At 45.0% G+C, this 18,936-nt stretch overlaps 1 protein-coding gene and 1 non-coding gene across 2 annotated transcripts in view; both read right to left on the bottom strand.

Moving 5' to 3' along the window:
- Positions 1-5,317, bottom strand: part of LOC124789485 (GTP-binding protein GEM-like) — a 461,064-nt gene extending 455,747 nt beyond the window's left edge. Inside the window, exon 1 of the mRNA XM_047256864.1 lies at positions 5,206-5,317. Coding sequence (XP_047112820.1) covers positions 5,206-5,245 — 40 coding nt within the window. The 5' untranslated portion in view covers positions 5,246-5,317. The remainder of the gene's footprint in view (positions 1-5,205) is intronic.
- Positions 5,318-14,412: 9,095 nt separating this feature from the next.
- Trnat-ugu lies at positions 14,413-14,486 on the bottom strand. The gene has a single exon. It is a non-coding gene; the product is annotated as a tRNA-Thr (tRNA).
- Between the last annotated feature and the right edge of the window lie 4,450 nt (positions 14,487-18,936).

Here is an 18,936-nt window from a genome sequence, read left to right on the forward strand (position 1 = left end):
TTCTATTGGCTCCAGCTCACTAATATAGGCCCAGCCGGTCGAAGGCAGACCACTCTTCGTCCACTGCTAATGGCAACCACTGTTGTATTCTTCAACAGTTTATTGAACGTAACTTCTTCTACAATACAATAGCTGGCTGTACAATAGATGTAGACGTCCGTCGATCTAGCCGGAGATGTGGTTCCTCTCGGTCGGCTGGTACTTCGATCGGCGGTGCAGTACAGCGGCTTCGGTGGTATCTTCTCGGAGACTCTGCTATAGCGGTTGCCATTACCAGCGGACGAAGACGGGCCTATACAGTGAGCTGGAGCCAATAGAAACCCGGCGTAGGAATCCGTGGCTGGAGATGTCGCGGCGACCTCTGCAAGGAAAGGTTCCTATTAATCGACTGGAATCTTTGGCGTGTTTACCTGATGTCTTCGCCTGTTGGGCTGTTGGTTTGTTTCCCCTCAAAGCGTGGCTGTTATGCGGTGCTGCCTGCCATTTAGGGGAACCCGGTGGCAGACGGCACAGAATGCATCAGTGATTCGGGCCACACAATCAGGTTTAATGGCAACTAGAGTAGCGGAAACCACATCCCTCCTTTACACACCTCCAGAGGAAGTACTGAAGGTGCGTCGAGTGAGGCGAGCGCGCCGGTCACACAGCAGGTCCTCCTCCTACCAAATGTTCGCCAAAACCGACAGTCAGCGGCAGTCGCGCAACAACTCTAAGTGTGCTGCAGCTCCGCCATGCTGGACGCAGAGGCCTCTGCGCACAGCATGCGGTGGTCTGCACGAACTGTAAGTAAGATGCTCCACTTAAGCCAAGTGCCAGTATTACAGGCCCTGTAAGGTGATTATCCACAATTCCCGTCCATATGTTGACGGTGAACCTTCGCAACAGCAACCGCGACCAGGTTCTCACAGTCCCAGATGTGGCTGTTCCTGCTGTTAAAATACCTGCCACGTCAGACGTGGCCTAATCAGTAAATAAAACAGGTGTGTTGAAGGAAACATCATTCACTCTTTGGAGTACGAAACACTGCATAAACTGCATACGATGTGAGTAATCAGCTGGTCCTACGAGATGGTAGGGTGTAGGATGAACTACGTGCTCCTCAACTGCTGTATAAATAGATACGTGACGTGTTGCGCCGCTGCTTGAAGGCTCTTTGCTGACTCTACGGATGACTTCACCCCCCACGTAGCGTTCGCCACCGCCAACGTGGTGAGGACACAACCTCCCCGTTTCCCATAAGCGTCCATGAATTGCAACGAAAGTACTGTTGTGTGCGTATCTTCTGCTAGGAAACGGATTTTATGTAATATCTGCTCTTCCATTTACCCTCGCCTCGTCCCAACACACATATTGTCACTTGATCGTCAGAATCAAACTCTGAGTATTAACAGCGATAAAACCTGAATTCAAGACTAGCAAAATGCACGTCTCTGAAGATATTTATTTATTCGCTATTTTCTTTTCGTCTGTTATCTATATAAAAGGACAGAATGTTCGATATGGATTGGCTCAAATATAACAGACAATGTTTTAATACACTGATGACGGCCCCCTGAGGTCTCCGTAGCTAGCGGCGGCTCCGATTTCCTGCTTTACGCCCTGTTGTACTCTCTGCTGGGTAACGTTTGAACTGTCTGCTGACAAGGCACGAAGTAGCAAGAGTGTAGATGTTAGTGTAGCTATGTTTGAACCCCTACAGGATCATGATAGCCGTCACATCGGCACGAGACAGAGGTGATCTCACGAGCCAGAACCCAACGCACAAGATGGCGTGCCACAGACAAAGTGCTTTACGCGACGACGAAATGTTTCATGATTTTTATGCGCATTCATTACAGGATGTACTAAGCGATACGGAGGATGACAACAGTGATAATAGTAGTGATTGTGGCAGTGAGTTTGGGCTCTCTACGTCACCTAAACGGCGGGAACAGCCACGTGTTTGGTGTGTGATAGTGGTGCTTGTATTGATGGTGAGGTAGATGTTTACGTGCAGCAATGGGTATACTAAAGACAATCCATTTGGAACCTTTCGAAAGCCAACCAGGCCTTATAATTGTTCCCGATTATGCATGTAATATGTCAGAGGATGCAGCTTGCTGTTTTGGAGATGAATTAGCTGATATTTTCGTAACTTGGAAATACGTAGTGGGGAAGGGAAAAGACTAGATGAAACCATTATTTCTGTATTGACACAACAGTTAGACATCTGCCCTCACGTCTATCAGGACAACTACTACAACAATGTGACAACTGTAGATAACCTCCTTGCTCAACCTTAGTTTTGGACCGTTGAAAAGAATCCCAAGAGAAGGGAAAGCGTAAACTGCCGGAAGGGAGATGTGGTTATACAAGGTTGGAAGGGTAAGCAGGCGTTGTAAATTGTTAGCACTGCATATCCACCTACGACGAAGAGTGTAGAAAGCAAGCGAGGTGTCGTGAAGAAGCCTGACTATATCCTTCAGTGCAATAAATACATGAAGGGTCTAGATAGACCAGACTAGTATTGGTCGCAGTACCTAATCCTGAAAAAAAACTGTCATATGGAACACAAAGGTAGTCCTCTGGTCGATCATTTTTGTCCTGTTCAATGCCTTCATAATTGTAGAACACAGAACCCTAAAAATAAGAAGTACAAGTCGTTCCTGTTGCAGGCCGCCAGATACAGGGAATGAACTCAGCAGCCAGAAGTGAATGATCAAGGGGATGATGGAGGGGAAGGCGATGACTCCCGACATCTCGAACATCTAAAGAGGATCATCCTCAAATATTATCATGGGGCATGAGGAAACACAAACTGGAGCTAATTGTTGGCTCAGGGACCAAGATATACTCTTCCAAGCCCTGCAGCGCACAAAAGTTGATGAAGGAAACACTCTACATGTGCTCATTCTGCAAGGCAAACTTCACAATGGAGTGTGCTTCGAGAAGGAGCACACACGGAAGAACTACTACAACGCCTGGTGTAAAGGAACTATAATTAATCCTGATAAAGACTGTAAAATGGACAGTTAATAGAACAGAATAGTCATAACACACTAAGGAACCCGCTATGGTAGCCAAGAGCGTTAACGCGCTGCTTCCTGGACTCAGGTAGGCGCGCCGGCCCCGGATCGAATCCGTCCGGCGGATTAACGACGACAGCCGGAGTGGAGACCACCCTGGAAGTGGTTTTTAGTGGGTTTTCCACATCCCGCTAGGTGAATACCGGGCTGGTCCACACGTTCCGCCTCAGTTACGCGAGTCGCAGACATTTGAAACACTTTCGACTATATCACGATTTACACGACACGCAGACAGTTGGGGTACACTGATTTCATCCCTGGGGTACGGGGTGGCGGCAGGAAGGGCATCCGGCCGCCCCTAGAAACAACATTGCCAAATCCGTTGTAACCACGCCGACCCTGCGATCGCTGTGGGACTTAGGTGTAAGCGAAAGAAGAAAGAAGGAGAAGTCATTACACTCTAAAATCGTCCGGTCCGGGAGGGGGTCACTAAGACATCCGACTGGTGGATTATGGACACCATATTACACGAAGTTTACAATTACTACAAAATTGTAGTTTAAGATGGTAATTTTCTGCATACATTAAGAATTATTTTTTCGTAATACAGAGAAACGTATTTTACTCAAACGTTAAAAGTGTGAAACAAAAAGTACAATGTTGAAGAGATGTAAATTGGTTTATGGGTAGACGCAAAAACACAACAGCCAGCCGAAAAGATGCTGTTAGACATGTGGCGGTTCCGCAAGGTACCTGCAAGACAGCTGAGCTGTGCTGTGCTGGCTGCAGGCAAGTCAGCACCTGGCCACAGTGGTAAACCGAAACACAACTATCTGGTCCTTAATGTGTTGACACACAATTTCAAATGTGTTAGTAATAACGAATCGTTATGCTGTTTAAAGGAAAAAGCTCTACACAGAATATTTACATCAAAAGGAAAGTAATAATCGTAACCTAAAACAAATTAAAAGATACAATATTACAACAAAACAAGCCGAGTGACAGGACCGGCACGACTCTACAGAATAACGTCACTAGGAGCTGCGGAGCTTGCCCGTACCTCAGCAACGGTGGACCAGAATGCACGTGTTTCTTAACAAAAATTGATCGTCCTTGTTTGATCTGTCATCCCTCAAAGTTTGTCGCTAAGCTCCTGAAATAGCCTGTTTAACAAGCTACGGACGTCCAACATATCGTCGCCGAGTCGTGGTTTAATCGTCTTGTAATATCTCTTTATATTCTACTAATTGTCCATGCACAATTCTATGAATGAATTACGTTTCCTACTTGACCATCCATATACCTGCAGAATCGATGCGTAAAGTAGTACAATACTATTACTATTCCATGAGCGCATAATAACTCTTTGTAAAATTCTCTCTGGTGTGTATTGAGAGGACTTCTAGGATTTTCTCCGTGCCGAATAGCCGCATTGAATAGTTGTAATTTTGCTATCGAGATTACTGGAAGAAAGAGATTGAAAATATATTGTATGCTACTCAAGGAAATATATACTGAGCATTTACATCAAAGGTGTGTATTATATATGTATTCTCTGATTGGAAATTTGCACCGAGGTGTCGTTTCGTTGATAATCAGAAGGGAACTTCCGATGAATTGCAAACGAACCTGCAATTATTAGATCCAAGAGCTCCATTATTTCATCGGATGATTGAACTCGAACAAAGCTAACTTTTCGATTGATCTGAGGTTTCCAGACTGACTACGCAACGCAAGAAAACCGAGACATTTTATTTACACAGGATTGCAGATCGCTTCGAATCATCGAGACTGCGGACAAGTAAAGTCATCGTCCGATTCTGGTTAAGCAAGTAAAGCTTAATTATAACTTTCTTGATCGACTGTGATATGGCTGCTTATGATTGATATCATTAATAAAATACTAATAACTAAATTTCCTCCTCACCAGCAACCAGTATAAACACAATAATTAATTAAAATTATGGTCTCCATCCAATTTGCAGCAGCACGTCAGAAACCGACCAGCTTCGCCGTTTCCGAAACACTAGTTCGCAGGCACGGAATCAAAACTACCCGAGTTTGTAGAAGACGTTACGTCAGTGGATTTCGGCGTCTGCGGCCCGGAGTCTCGCCTCTATGCGGTCGTGACGATCCGGCTGAGCAGCGTGCGACTGCACTGTGGCGGCGAGATTGGATGCGAGCGGCAGGTGCAACTCACCGCGCTGCCTGTCGTAGGCGTTGATGCACTCGGAGGTCATGAACTGCGAGATGAGCGCCGACTTGCCGACGCCCTGCGCGCCCAGGATGGCGACGCGGTACGTGCACACGGCCGGCGGCGGCCCGCGCTCGGAGGCGGCGGGGGCGGCTGCGGCGGCGGCCGCGGCGGCGGCGGCCTCGGCGGCGGAGCTCTGGCCGTCCGGCGACGGCGACGGGGGCGGCACCAGGCTGTTGCTGCGCGAGCGCCGCCTCCGGAACGAGTCGCCGCGGTTCACCACGCCTGCAACACCGCCGCCCCCACACTGTCACTCGGGCGCCGACACTGTAGTTCAATTCTTTTATCTCGGCGGTTCGCTCACGCCCGCCCAGACGCGAGAGATTGCTGCGTTGCCAGTTGCACGCGCCGCAAACTTACGTTTAGGGGGGAGCGCGCAGTTTATGAAGTACAGCCACCACGGCCGCATTAACCCTTTCGCTGCTACAGAGACGTGCTCCCCGCATTCCGCGCTGTGCGCGATTTTGTCATCACTGCACTGCACGCCTGTGCAGACACATGGTGTTCCGACTGCTTTGACACACTTGTCATTCGATTTCACAAAAACTATTTGGCCCAAAAATTTGATTTTTACACATCTTCTTGACTGATACCTTCCCCCCATAAATGACTTAATTCTGTTTCGGTGTTCAACGCAGTTATTGTACAGCATTAAATGTAGTAAACCACTGCACGAAATTTTGAAGAGTTTGCAGAGGTAAAAGTTCATAGCGTATACTTTACGTATGGTTGATTTCAGTTGCCGCTAGAAATTTCAAAAAATTACATTGAAACGAACAAACTTCATGAAGTAAGACACTTCGATATTGTTTTTAAATAAAGAAAATATTAAGCACAGCACAAGGTTTGAAGTTGGAACCTTTCCCTTAGCAGCCAAACATTTTTTTTTTTTTCATTTTGTTCGTTGTTGATCGTTGCGGACGTCACATGACATCCGTTCAAGTTCGTTTATTGATCCTTCCACTCAGTTTTTTTATTACAGAGGCCAACGAGCTCTCTGACCGAACACGCTGAGCTACCATGTCGGCAACACTTTAACCATTACGCTAACGCAGCTCATGATTTTATATAGTTCCTGGAGGACTTTAAACTAGGACGCAAAATACCGACGAACACTGTTTCTATGACTATGAATTACACACGTTTCGTCGAAGTACAATAGGAAATAAACAATTACCGCTGTTCTTTATTGCGAAAAAGCGGTTAGTGAGAATGATACAAACACCTTTCCTTGCTATCGCCTGAATTAGGAGGCTTATTGCTTGTTTGGTTTAATTAATTAATAGAATATGAAGCAACTGGTACAAAGAATGCTTTTTCCAAAGTTTCTATAAAATAAATTCTGCTATCAAGACATTGCTTTCGTTCAGTTAGTTTATTTATGACTGAACGTTTCTAAAACTGAAGACACTCGTCCGTGCTCTGTACTGCAGTCGAGCTCTGGCAACGTCGTTCTCTGTTCATTGGCTGACTGTGTTTTGTGACGTCAGATGCGCAGAACGAACCTAAACTCGGCCGCCGTCATAAATGACGCGCACTTTAGTAGACAGGCAGACTACTCTGGTGGAGGTGGCCGAGCTGCCGAGACCTGGTCAGGCGCTTCGATGCGCTGACGATACGTAGCCTAGAAACTAGGAGGGTAGTGGCTAGAGCGACGTGCTCGCTGGAAACCTAGTAACTTAGGCAGGCGAAGGAATCCACGGGGACTAATTTTAGCGCTGCCCTAGCCTACACCAGCCTGGTACTGCCAGGGAAAACTGCGAGCTGTCGACGGCAGAAACCGTATACACATCCAATAAGAGAAACAGAGAGTAATCGAAAAAGTGTAAACCGAAAACCGTCAACAGCGTACGGGAAAACCACAACCGGAGTAAAACCAGAGAGGGAATAATTGTGTGCTACAGGAACCTCGACGACAGCAAAGCTTCGAAAACGTGGACACAACTGTACGAGCGAAACGTGCTAACTAAGCTACCGTCTTACGCCGCCAAAGCGTCTCCTCGGCAGTTGACGCCAAGGTCCTCCCCATCCCCCACGGTGCGGTCGTCCAGCCAAGTAACTCTGGACGGCCACAGCTGGTGCGTCCATCTCGATCTGGATGTCGGAGTCCGGCAAGGATGCTAAACTGACACGCGAGAAATTAGCTCCTCCCACCAAACAGTCAAACTAAATTGCTAGAAGCGTCGAAGGACTCACGCGCTGCAGGGACGGGGCATATAGCGTATCTCGTAGCGGGGACCCTTGTACCTTGTACCAATGTGGTGCGCTCCGTTACGGTAGCATGGTGGAGCGCGGATCACAATATTCTGTTGTTAATGTAAGCAGTCTAATAAGATCCAAAATGCTCTACAGCAGCTTGTTCCGGAAACAGAAAAACAAAATTGAAAAAATCCAATTCAGTTGCATCAGGACTCGTATAGGGGCTATGCGTCCACACCGACAAATGGATTATTAGCGAGAGCGGCAGAAATGCCAAATGGCATACGATAGCTGTAAATGAGAGACATATTCCTCCTGAAACGTCCACCAGCAACTGACCACCGAGTGACGCAGAATTTCGGAATACTGTTTAATAGATAAAATAGACGTAAACAATACCACCCAACAAGTAGAATTATGTACAAGCTTTGCAGATGTAAAGACAATTTCCACTGTTCCGAAGAACGTGATCATATCTCGGTTCCGATTACAAGTATAATTTCAGCAGCAGATGTTCTCTGCATTCAACCAAAACATTCGCCGGAGAGAACCAATTAGTGAAACCTGCATTGCTGATAATTTTCCGGAATGTTTGGACATATATACTGACGTCTCGAACGTCCTTTTATAACGTAGGAGAATTTCTACTACTGTAATGTGTGAAAGCTGATTGGTAGGAATTACTAACTCACATCTGAATACTTTTGTGTTTAAAATAGAACCTTATAATGTTTAGCATACAGCCACACTTAAAAATTAGTTTGAGATGTGTATGTAAAATAATTCGTTCCATATCGTAAAACTGGTTCATGGAAGATGAAATTAATTAACCAACAACCACGGGAAATAGAGTGGGTTGCGATTTCCTGTACCCGGCACAGGTTCAAAATGGTTCAAATGGCTCTGAGCACTAGGGGACTCAACTGCTGAGGTCATTAGTCCCCTAGAACCTTGAACTTAGAACTAGTTAAACCTAACTAACCTAAGGACATGACAAACATCCATGCCCGAGGCAGGATTCGAACCTGCGACCGTAGCGGTCTTGCGGTTCCAGACTGCAGCGCCTTTAACCGTACGGCCACTTCGGCCGGCTATATCCGGCACAGGTAACGAGGAACTGATTTCCGTTTTCATTGAGACTGCTAGATCCTCTGCCGAAGCCACAGCTATACATCCACTTCATATTACTTGCAGAGCCTCACAGTAAGGAATATATTGAAACCTGGGGGTTTGGGTTGGGTTGTTTCGGGGGGAGACCAAACAACGGATTAGGGAAGGACGGGGAAGGAAGTCGGCCGTGCCCTTTCAAACGAACCATCCCGGCATTTGTCTGGAGCGATTTATGGAAATCACGGAAAACCTAAATCAGGATGGCCGGACGCGGAATTGAACCGTCGTCCTCCCAAATGCGAGTCCAGGGTGCAATCAAACCTACTCCAATTAACGCAAACACCTACGCTTCTCAAGATAACTAATCCACTGGGTATAGGACATTATGAAAACCGGCAACGAAAACAACATGTCGAAAAGAGGATAAAATTGATGTGGATCGAGATAAGCGCTAACATTAAATATAGTGAAATAGGTCGATGACTTAGTGAAGACCACTGCTCAAACCAGCCTACTCAGAAACATGTTGTTACGGCCATCACATGCAAAGAGCAAGACGCCAATGCGAATCATCAATAAGCAAGTGAAATATTATGAACAAATTCAGCCAAACATTCCCTCGTAATCCTGAGTCTACACAATTAAGGCTAATAGAAAGTTAATAAGCTCCATAATTCGCATGAGATTTAATCATGGGTCATTCTCCAATCATTTAGAAAATTGCTAAAGCACCGAGTGATGGCTGTATGGCCCTGGCCCAAAAGCCAAAATTTACAAGAAAGATAAATTACTAGAGCGCCCACTCGGCTACACAGACAAACTACGAGACTATACTGCTGGGCGTGGTCTGAAGCCCGCATCGGTGGTGGGGCACTCCGCTCCACTCGACTCCACAGGTGGCGACGCCCCCGCCCCACCAGCTGCAGCGCCCAGGAACCACACGAGGCGAAACGCTCGCGGAGTGTTACGTTTCTCCAGCCTGGTGCCGCGGTCGTTTGTTCCACGGACACAAATTAGGTGCTACCACGTGAATCTGATGGATCGGGGCCGGCTCTACTCTGAACTCCACTAAATGCACTTCCACAATATTTATCGCAGAAAAAATAAGTAATAACTTTCACAGTTTTAGATACATCTCGACAATAGAGTTGCACCTCTTCTACGGTTTAGACAATGACCTGACAATCTGTTACCTGTACGTTACATCGTGAAACTTCAACCACGATCCTGCAGATCACTGTCGCTCAAGCGAATTTCTGTTCTGTTCTTCAGAGACAAACAGTCCTAGATATGTTCATCTCTCATTTCGGATGGCTCACAAAATGCCTCACATTAATACCTTGTATTTATAACTAGCGCACACAATTAACATATATTTCACTTTATTAATTAATACGACCAGTGTTTGCGTGTAATTAACTAACTATTATCAGATGAAACTACATGGTTCCAGAGACGTTTTCAAGCCTAAACATCTATGATGTCTATATGCAGACTGAAGAGATGAATGAAAACTTTTCCCAACGTCGGGATTCAAACCCACGCCTCGTGCTCACTACGCAGACGTCCTCACTTTAGGGGGAACAGCGCGCGGGCTGAGGCGTTGCCGTGCCAGCTGCACAGAGCACTGTGCTCGAGTGGCGTAGTGGTTGGCGGGTCTGCCTAAGTAAGCAGGAGACCCATATTCGAATCCCGGCCTCGGTACAAACTTTCAGTCTGGATATATTCATCACAGATGTTTGAGGCTCGAAAACGTCTCTGGAAATATGTAGTTGCATTTGATTACGGCACCTATGCTTGCATTTCAGGCAGAATCCCCACTTTCATTCGATGCTGAGATGCTGTTCCCATACAGTTGGACAGCCTCTGGATTGCTGTTTGAGTTTACGGGGAACACAAAGTGGGCTGAGGCGTGAATGAGTGTCTGGATACAGGAGGGAGGCATGCTGGGTATCCCGTGCAGTTGTGCGAAGCCACTGCTCCAGGGTGGCGATGTGTTCGGCGCATCTGCCTAGTGAGCAAGAGGCGTGGGTTTGAATCCTGACCTTGTTAAAAAAAACTTCACTTGTCGCTCCAGTCTGCATATATGAATAATTAACTTTTGTCACACTTTGTAACCAGTTCATTTATACCTACACAATCTCTATGTTTACTTCTGTAATAATGCGATTAACATTTAAAAACAATATAGCGTGCGATTACCGTATACGTGACGTAGATTTTAGACTGGATGACAAGATGGTAATTTTATTTTACTTTCATGCTCACGGTGTTTAGAGACTCACATTTATCAAATTTCAGAACAATCTGTTCGAGAGTTTCCCTATAATTAAATGAAAACATAAAATATTGAAAAAGTTGACAATTACCTCAAAAATATAATTTTAAATACTATAGAAGGTTCTAATATTAAAGTTATTTGCGCGCGCGCGCACACACACACACACACACACACACACACACACACACACACACACACACACACACACACACAAATGTGAAGTTAATGCATATTTTGCAAAAAATCCATTGAAACTGTTCTATTAAATGCAATTTTTAAGGAAGCTACAGTAATTTGAAATTCCACAGTGAATACACATGCTTTAATCAGGAAGACACTATCTAAAATAAACTGCAGATGATGGAATCTTACATATAAACAGAGGAGAAGAGGGAATTTTGATTCATGACCAAATCAAAAAAAATTGAGTGTTCCGTGATTTTATAGCCAATGACTTGGCATGCGGACCATACGTTTATATCTTCTGTATTTGTCCATACAGAAATACTAGCTTATTACCCACTACTTCGCTCGCCGTAAACTGTATCGTCTGCATAGTATTTTTAATCGAATTTTGATGTTCTTCACAAATCTCAACGCCTAAACTTTTCACGCTAGTTAAAGCATTGTCTTTTCCGGAGGTATTTCTGACAAGAAAGCGATTGAGGTACATGGATTTCAACGTTTTCGTTAATCATGCCTTTCGCGTTCTTGTGGTGATATTTCCACACAAATTTTAATCTCCTAACACATATTTCTTTATATCTAACCGAGAAGTGGAATACGAGTTTTCACAGACTTGGATATAAATTTTTTTTCATACATCGAAACATTTTCTTAAAAATTTTGATCCCCAATTTCACCCCCTTAGGGACAGAATTTTCAAAAACAGTGAAACACGTAGCTTTTTTATTTCAAACAGAGAAGCAAAATATAAATTTTCATGGATTTAACTTTAAAAATACTTTCATAATGAAATATTTCAGTATACATTTCATTCCTTATTTCACCCCCTTAAGGGCTAAATTTCAAGAAACACTGAAACACATTTTTTAAATTCTAACCGAAAAGTCAAGTACTAGTTTTCGCAGATGTAGCTTTCAAAATAGTTTGTAGATCTTTAATAATGATTTATTTTCAAAAAATTTGACCCACTATTTCACTCTTTTAGTGATTAAATTTCCAAAATCAAACACATATTTCTTTATTTCTGATCGAGAAACTAAATATCAATTTTGTAGGACTACGTTCAAATTTGCATTAAAAGCGACGTATTTTAAAAAGTCTCTCATCCGCCATTTCACCCCATAAGGGGTGGAATTTTGAAAAATCCGTTTTTAAATGATGCCTGCAATGTAAAATCAACACCCTCTCCAAATTTAAAATTTCTGTTCAAAGCGGTATGGGCGGGGCGATGACGAGTTTTCCAGTCTGGACGTTGCCTTTTACACATATAGACAGATGAAAACTATTTCTTTAGTGTTCTGTCAGATAACACCAGTACACTCGATTCTTTAAAAGCATCTCACTCCCGTGTAAAAAAATCTTCAGAGATCTGAGTACTTTACAAATGAGTTACTGTATTGAATATTTGACGGTAAGGATGTAAAACCTTTATGGCTGAAAGCGCAAAACCCAATTTATGTTGCATGAATCAGTTTCGGATAATACACGGGATGAGTATAGTCAGGGTAATTTGAGTTCCATTTTAAGAAAAGAGAGTCCTTCACGCATATCAGTGTTTATGGTATATCTCCTGACTTGTGTATCATACAATGACACAATTTTTCACGTAGAGTCGGTAGCATATGGTGATACTGTCTGCAAAATGTGTTGCGAATAGAGTTGGTAACAAAGAAGTAATAAATTAAAACGTTCATGCTTGATGTTGAAGTTTTACTAGATGAACAGCGATAATAAAGTAATGGTTTTCATTATTTTGTCTTTGGGAGATGGGGGCGGGGAGGGTGGGGGGTAGTGACATGAGAACGAGTTTTGAAATTATTTGCAATTACTTGCAGAGTTCCCTCACTGCCAGATAATGGTTTGGGTAACGTGTGAGCGGTGATTCACACTGCCTCAGGACAGAGGCGCAGTTTCTAACTTTGCCACTTGGCTTATTGTGTTAAATCTGTTAGACCTCTTAATGGTAGCATTTTGAAATTTTAAATTCGATCACTAATATAAATGTGAAGTACTGATGATAAAATTTTTGGTCCCTGGCAGCCGTTAGAAAGTCAGCCAGCAAAAGGGATTTGGTGATCTTTTATCTGATTAGTAATACAGACTAGTGACGTGTAGTAGCCAGAGAACCAGACTTAACACCACAGTCTACTGTCACTTATCGGACACCTTGTTTCTGTATCTCGATCTATTTTCCGTTTCCGTAAAATTAGTCCAGTGGTCTTTGAGGAGTAAAATCAAAATGGGTTCCATTATGGATTAATCACAACTCTAAAATACTTGATTTTTAAAAAGTGATCTGCAAGTAGCATGTGAAAAAGCGTATTACAATACACAAAAATGAGCCAACGACATGCTGCGGAAGAGCACCCTAATTCTGGAAAACCGTAACTGTACACTTATCTTAAGAAAAATTCGAGTTTTCAGAGTAAAAATATAAAACTTACACATTCAGTAATCCGATACCGATGCACATGAAAGCATCAGATCTGTGGAGGTATCAAAATATTCTCATGAAAATTCAGTATTAGAATGATAATTTCAGTGGTTCAAAATAAGAACCCTGCACACATTCACTTTTCAGAAATCGCATCCCGCTGGTAATTTTTGCAACACTGCAAAACTGTAATCTCCATTCTCCGGAAAAGTGCAAAGCACCCCAGCAATGCCTGGCGTTTTCTGAACCTCCCACCGCAACATACGTCGCCGCCGGCACAGAGACTTGTCTCTAAACTAACAGAGCGCTCCACCGATTGGGGCTGACACACCCTTCCTTCCTTCCTTCCTACCTTCCTTCCTTCCTCTAGGACAGCTGCAACACCTGCCCGAGGCAGGCGATGAGTCGTACGGAGGCGAGGGTGTGACATGTTTTACCAAACTGGCGCGCCTCCATCCAGCGAGCGGGTTCTGTCAACCTGCACACTGCACCGCCTCCCATCGTGCAAGATACTTCCAATCAGCGTCTGCTACTGCAAAGTCCTTGAAACCTCACATGTATGTTACGAGTCCGTGTTGAAAACTACGTTTGAGAGCATTTCTCATATTTTTTCATTATTCATTGTAAAACAAATAAAATCTTAACACCACTTTCAGAAGTGATGACTAACTGAAACCCTCAGCTACCGACAGGTGTTGTTGATATACCTCGATGTGGACAGCTGAGAATGTGTGCCCCGACCGGGACTCGAACCCGGGATCTCCTGCTTACATGGCAGACTCACTACCCATCTGAGCCACCGAGGACACAGATGAATAGCGCGACTGCAGGGATTTATCCCTTGCACGCTTCCCGTGAGACTCACGTTCCCAGCTGTCCACAATTCTACCCTCAGCTGCCGACAGGTGTTGATATACCTCGATGTGGGCAGCTGAAAATGTGCCCCCCCGACCGGGACTCGAACCCGGGATCTCCTGCTTACATGGCAGACGCTCTATCCATCTGAGCCACCGAGGACACAGATGAATAGCGCGACTGCAGGGATTTATCCCTTGCACGCTTCCCGTGAGACTCACGTTCCCAGCTGTCCACAATTCTACCCTCAGCTGCCGACAGGTGTTGATATACCTCGTTGTGGACAGCTGAAAATTTGCCCCCCGACCGGGACTCGAACCCGGGATCTCCTGCTTACATGGAAGACGCTCTATCCATCTGAGCCACCGAGGACACAGAGAAATAGCGCGACTGCAGATGTGAATAAGGTAAATTACATATGTAGAACTGTGGACAGCTGGGAATGTCACACGGGAAGCGTGCAGGGGATAAGTCCCTGCAGTCGCGCTTTTCATCTGTGTCCTCGGTGTGTGCGCGCGCGTGTGCGCGTGCTCGTGCGCGTGCGCGTGTGTGCGCAGTATTCCCAAAATTTTTATGAAAATGCAAGTTTTCTTTATTTCTAATCACATATCACACACGGGGGTAGCAGTGAAAGCATTAAAATGCATTGATTAGTTGCCTTTACATTTCATAAAAGGTATCATAAAAATCATTAGATATCAATGAAAGAGTCAGAAGCAAAGGGATATAAACATACTTCTTATAATTTTGATAAGACTTAAGTCACTTGTACCTCTTTCCTTCTGACATCCTCAAATAAGATAGTTTTGTTCAATTTCATTTATTTTGCTAATTTAATGCCATCTCCAAGTACATTAAATTTTAAAACAAGTTTAATCGGACAAATGCATCCTATCACAATTTTGCACAATTTTTTTTTGAAATCGTGAGTCAGACTGCTAGTTGATATTCTCATCACAGCCTGCAAATCACTGTCTGTTAAACAGCTTCGGTATTTGCTCTTGTTGATTTTCAAGCAAGAAAAACTTTCTTCAAAAATATACGTCGATACAAATATGGAGAACATTTTGCCTGCAAATTTGTTGATACGCTCACAGTCTTTAGCTGGTCTGCAAGTTCGTCACTAATTACATCAATGCGCCGCGCTATAGTCCTCCTTGACAACGAAATGGTCTCAAATTTGGTTTTCATGGCATAGTATGCATGCGGCTTTATTTGCTGCATCAATAAAGAAATATTTCGTCCTCCAGTATTCATTAAACAGACGGCGCTTATCACCGACTTTACGCTTCTTGTTAGGAGTAATGATTGCACTGAAGTAATATAAATATAAATATATATATATATATATATATATATATATATATATATATATATATATATATATATAATTACGTTGTACTGCTGCACAGACAAAACACAAGTAAACCACCCGGAAAAGAAGAAAATTGCTGTGAACGTCGTACTATTCAGTCGGCGCGGGAGAAATACAGCGCACCCATCAGCCACCGCGTGGAGCATAAATTTGCGCCAATAACAGGGTGCACAGTGCTATTTTTTGTGCCCATGGTGGCTGTGGTAGTGCTCCCATTATCCATCGCGCCCACATGCAGCTAGGTTGGTTGCGTGACTGTAGAGACATCTGGCGGTAGTACCAAGTAGCGCAGAGGCTCGCAGATTTTTTTTAGTCGCGCGGGGAAGGGAAATTTTGTTTTTCCTATGATTTTTGTAAATGTCTTGGCGGGCCACACAAAACCCTTCCGTGGGCCACACCTGCCCCGCGGGCCGCTATTTGCCCACCCCTGGACTAAACCATTACCAGTAGAGAGCTTAACTACATCTCACTTAATGGACCGTCAGAAGTTGCCTTGTAATACACAGATCTAGTGCGGCGTAAGCTGTAGCAAACGTATAACAACGTACTCACCAGTATCTCCGCAACACAAAATTTTCTTGCTCGACGGGGAATAAACTGTCATCCGTGATGTCTGGTCTCAGACAGGGATTATTCTGCTAGACGCCTTCCCAGCTCATAGAAGACTAATTCGATTGATGTCAACACGCTGTAACATGATTACAGTACAAGCATACCAGTGTTACCGATTTATCCCGCAATTCCGAGTTGTTCATGAGACCCAGAAAATAATTGATACAGGCTCCCAGGTAGATGCGATTTTCCTTGACTTCCGAAAGACATTCGATAAAGTTCCGCACTGTCGCCTGATAAAGTATGAGCCTACGGAATATCATACCAGCTGTGTGGCTGGATTGAAGAGTTTTTAGCAAACAGAACACAGCATGTTGTTATCAATGGAGAGCCGTCTACAGACGTTAAAGTAACCTCTGGCGTGCCACAGGGGAGTGTTATGGGACCATTGCCTTTCCCAATATATATAAATGACCTAGTAGATAGTGCCGGAAGTTCCATCCGGCTTTTCGCAGATGATTCAGTAGTATACAGAGAAGATGCAGCATTAGAAAATTGCAGCGAAATGCAGGAAGATCTGCAGCGGATAGGCACTTGGTGCAAGGAGTGGCAACTGACCCTTAACATCGGTAAATGTAATGTATTGCGAATACATAGAAAGAAGGATCCTTTATTGTATGATTATATAATAGCGCAACAAACACTGGTAGCAGTTACTTCCGTAAAATATCTGGGAGTATGCGTGCGGAACGATATGAAGTGGAATGATCATATAAAATTAATTGTTGGTAAGGCGGGTGCCAGGTTGAGATTCATTGGGAGAGTCCTTAGAAAATGTAGTCCATCAACAAAGGAAATGGCTTACAAAACACTCGTTTGACCTATACTTGAGTATTGCTCATCAGTGTGGGATCCGTACCAGGTCGGGTTGACAGAGGAGATAGAGAAGATCCAAAGAAGAGCGGCGAGTTTCGTCACAGGGTTATTTGGTAACCGTGACAGCGTTACGGAGATGTTTAGCAAACACAAGTGGCAGACTCTGCAAGAGAGGCGCTCTGCATCGCGGTGTAGCTTGCTCGCCAGGTTTCGAGAGGGTGCGTTTCTGGATGAGGTATCGAATACATTGCTTCCCCCTAGTTATACCTCCCGAGGAGATCACGAAAGTAAAATTAGAGAGATTCGAGCGCGCATGGAGGCTTTCAGACAGTCGTTCTTCCCGCGAACCATACGCGACTGGAACAGAAAACGGAGGTAATGACAGTGGCACGTAAAGTGCCCTCCGCCACACACCGTTGGGTGGCTTGCGGAGTATAAATGTAGATGTAGAACGCATGCCCATCCGCCCTTTTTTACCGCTGTGTCAGTGCAATGTGACCCGGCGGAGTTGCGAGTCCCTGCCGTAAACAGTGAGCGGAAGCGGCGTTAGTCGGCAGGCCAGCGGGGTGAGGCTGGAGGTGTGGAGTGACTGCACGCTGGCAGCGGCCGCTCCGTCACGGCGGGAGGGAGGGAGGCCGCCGCCACCTCGGCTGCAACAAGTGTGGCTGGACGCTGGCCAAGGCCCGCCACGCCTGCCCGGAGCTTCCGCGGTCCGCCCCCCCCCCCCCCCTTCCGCGTCCCCTACCGCCTGCTCGGAGCCTTTCTCTCGACCGGCGACGCCTTCTCTGTCGTCGATAGCCGCCGGCCAGCGGGTGAACGCACCACTTTCTGCCCGTTCGGCTCTCTCCGTCGAACTGCTGTCACTAGAGCTCTGTACTAGCGAACTTTCACACGAGCTCGAAATTGAGCGCGAACTTCGATGCGAGATGCTTCTAATACTTTCCACAACGAAGCTGTGTCTCGAAATCTGGCAGAAAATCCCGAGAGATTCTGATCGTATGCGAAGCGCACCGGCGTCGAAACACAATCGATACGTTCACTGCACCACAACAAAGTTAATGTTACCGGTGACAGACCTATTAAAGCTGAATTACTAAAAACAGTTTTCCCAAATTTCTTCTGCAAAGAAGCTGAGGTAAGTATTCTACAATTCGAATCAAATGTTTCAAATGGCTCTCAGCGCTATGGGACTTAACATCTGAGGTCATCAGTACCCTAGAACTTAGAACTACTTAAACCTAACTAACGTAAGGACATCACACACACCAATGCCCGAGGCAGGATTCGAACCTGCGACCGTAGCGGTCGCGCGGTTCCACATTAAAGCGCGTAGAACCGCTCGGCTGCACCGGCCAGCGATTCGAATCAAGAAATGATGCCTACACGAGTTAACTTGGAGTATATATCCTCAGTGTAGTAAAGCAGCTTAAATCAGTTAAGTGTTCTGGTCAAAACTGTATACTAATTACACTCCTTTCGGAGTATGCTGATGGTAGTGGGACAAAGCCACTTGTGGGAAAGTTTTGGTAGTAAATTGATGTACTGAGTGAACTGATCAATTAAACCACCCTTTCACCTCCCAGTCCCCTTAACCTAGTCTTCTGCAATTTATGACCCACTGCGGATAAACCATCCTTCTCAGGAATTCCCCCCTCCCCCCTCACGTCTTCCCCTCCTCCCCCAACCCTCTGGGAAAAGGGACGCTTTTTTTGTCACCCTATCCTCATTTCTGAGCCTCTTTTCCTCTTTTCCCCACCAGCTCTCCCCTGTCTTCCACTACCCTCCCCCACTTCCCCTTCTCCATTTGGA

The sequence above is a fragment of the Schistocerca piceifrons genome, chromosome 3 (assembly GCF_021461385.2).
Source record: "Schistocerca piceifrons isolate TAMUIC-IGC-003096 chromosome 3, iqSchPice1.1, whole genome shotgun sequence".
Lineage (NCBI taxonomy): Eukaryota > Metazoa > Arthropoda > Insecta > Orthoptera > Acrididae > Schistocerca > Schistocerca piceifrons.